A 2,671-nucleotide genomic window follows, 5' to 3' on the forward strand; every position below is an offset into this window, starting at 1 on the left:
CTTCCATCACATGGTTTAGTGCTTCCGAGAAGGATCTTCCCGCAGCACGGACTGATCATTGAGTCATTGTAGTGAGGAATAATGACAACATTATCATTACTGGTGTTCACTATATGGTCCGGGTCGATATCAGTCAGCATTTGTTGATTGAATCTCTTCTCTCTGTCCATTCCTTATCTAAATCCTGGAGTTTACGCAAGCACGGGCCGATGGACTCGCTGAGGAGGACATGTCTATTAGGTATGCAATAGACATCAACCACCACTCACGTGAATAGTGATTCAATCTTCTTCTCCATAAAACGGGCAAAGCTATTGAAACCAATATATTGCATGAACTGCTGTGACGCTCCTTTTGATTTCAACTCGGCAATATCTCTGTCATTCATCTCCTTCCTAAACCCCGATGGTGGCGATGAGTCTATCAAGATCTTCACAGGTACCTCAACTTAATGAATGGTTTTGGAGGACCACCGTGCTTCTCATCCCAAAACGGCAGTGTAAGGCAGAACTTAACTAGGTTGTCGGGCAGGTCACCATACCTAGAGCTCCATCCCACTAGCCCAGCCAAGACTACTGCTACTACTCACCCTCCCAGCCATTCGTTAACGCTCTGTGCTGTGAGGTCTCGGTAGTATCTAATAAGGACATGATGACAGCAGTATGATCACTCTGCTAGTCTGACTTATCCAGTTTATTTCTGATGAGGATTGTCCGATTGTAATAAGGATCTACTCGTTTGCATCGAGCCAGAGTCGATAGATTAGCTGCATCCCCAGCCTACATAGAAACCATCACCACAATACATTGAGTAGTACCGACATCAACTACCTCTTCAACACAGAGCATCACATTCCGAGGGTCGTGCATGAAAGAGCTGACCAGATCATCTATCTGGTCGGCCAAGGACTGCTTCTCCTTATCAAGGGCGAACTCCCTGAGAAGAGTATGTTGTTGGTGATGATGATGACCAGTACAACATACCGGAAGCCTGGTAGATCGGTGATCTGCATATCTACACAGTGTTTGCCTTCCACCCTAACATAGATCGGATCTCTTGTAACGTTAGCACCAAGGGACTCATGAGCATCAGAAACCATTCTCAAAACCTGGAATGGATTGTCCAGAGCATGCAAAGGGGGACGAAGTTATACTTGCGGTAAAGTCTTTTCTTCCCAAACTTGAATGGATGTGTTGAGTATTTGCCATCGTGATGTGGTGAGCTTAGGATCATTACGAAACTCTAGTACTGTGGGCCGCCTAGAGCCCAGTGTTCCAGACACGAAATTAAACTGATAAAGGGAGGAGGATGAAACAGTAGCATAGAGGCGTACTACCTGTTCACCAGCTAGGGCCTCAACCAGACGACTCTTCCCTACAGATTGACGGCCGATTAGAATGAATTGTGGTATAGGAAAGTCCACCCCAGCTAAGGAGACACGAATTCGAGATGACTCCCTCGACAAGACCAATAGTACTGAGTTTATCCTGTACCCTTGATTTAATCTGTGATATTAGATTGAGCAGCTCACTACGAGAGCTGAGGGCCCCTGCAGTGCTGCCGATGGTATGGGCCCGTCCCTCTGGTGAGGATTTACTATCATTCACCACCTCATTAGTCGACACCATCGTTACACCAGAGACCCAAAAACGCTAGGCAGAAGCAAGCTCGGCCTCAGCTTGCCCTGGAACTTCCTCCCTTTTAGTGATACCGACTAGCACAACACTAACGTGTTAAAAGTACCGAAACATGTTCCATAGCAGTCGACTATAACCGTCACTAACCCTGAAGTTACTTGTCTTCCACCTCGAAGCCCTCAGCCCTAATGAAGAGTTCTCGAGGTGTACAGCATCCCTATCACCACTACCTCAAACACTGATTGTGTGCTAGGATGAACTGTCTACATTTAGCCTCGCCATTCATCACTATACACTCATCACGTGCCGCCTTAGTCTCCTACATGCCAACTCTAACAGGATGAACTACGCTTTGTACGACTCACCTTGCACACACAGCAAATCCTTTTCCCCGTGGTAGGAGACACTTTGGGATTACATGGACCTTTGGACCCACCATCCACAACAGGTGTCGATTCAGCAGTGGGTGTAGGCGTCGTTGATCCAGTAGCAGGAGAGTTACCCATCGCAACAAGAGCTCTCAAACTGAGGCTAACTCCCTACGTTAACTAACACTCCAACAAAACAACAACATAATAAAGTTAAATGTAAGAAACGCACAGGTCTGTTGAAGTCATTCCAACTTACCAACACCTGACGTACTATTCGATATTATCACATCAGGGCCTGCTGAGGGACTGTGTACCAACCAGTCAGTCGGACTATAGGCTTCTATTCGCCGTATCAACGAGCGGCCATAGTATCTACAATACCCGTACGACAGTCGATGGAAAGAGATAGATATCATTACTTAAACCAAACGACGCCGAAGACGATACCCAACATGCAGGTAACGTAAAACGAGTCTATCATAAGCTCGCCAGTCGCCGGGCTCTTTATAGAGAGGTAATCGAGAGCTGCAATAACGTTAGAGTAGTCTAAAGAGATGCAAGGGGGTACTGGCATTTACCTCTTAGTCCCAGTTGCTGCCCAAGATTACCACCTATATTGGAGACGTGTTCAAAAACGTCTGAGCAGGGGCATTGGTGATACGA

At 46.6% G+C, this 2,671-nt stretch overlaps 1 protein-coding gene across 1 annotated transcript; it reads right to left on the bottom strand.

The window, feature by feature from the left end:
• Positions 1–265: 265 nt before the first annotated feature.
• On the bottom strand, positions 266–1,645 carry Pmar_PMAR028522 (Interferon-induced GTP-binding protein Mx, putative; the record flags this gene model as incomplete). Its single annotated transcript, XM_002769379.1, has 9 exons — positions 1,478–1,645; positions 1,337–1,428; positions 1,154–1,291; positions 984–1,108; positions 831–936; positions 685–779; positions 590–637; positions 443–541; positions 266–395 (listed from the first exon to the last, which is right to left on the bottom strand). The coding sequence occupies exons 1-9, from the start codon at positions 1,626–1,628 to the stop codon at positions 266–268; spliced, it is 984 nt and encodes a 327-aa protein (XP_002769425.1). The 5' UTR covers positions 1,629–1,645.
• Between the last annotated feature and the right edge of the window lie 1,026 nt (positions 1,646–2,671).

This window comes from Perkinsus marinus, assembly GCF_000006405.1.
Source record: "Perkinsus marinus ATCC 50983 genomic scaffold scf_1104296965964, whole genome shotgun sequence".
Taxonomy (NCBI): Eukaryota; Perkinsozoa; order Perkinsida; family Perkinsidae; genus Perkinsus; species Perkinsus marinus.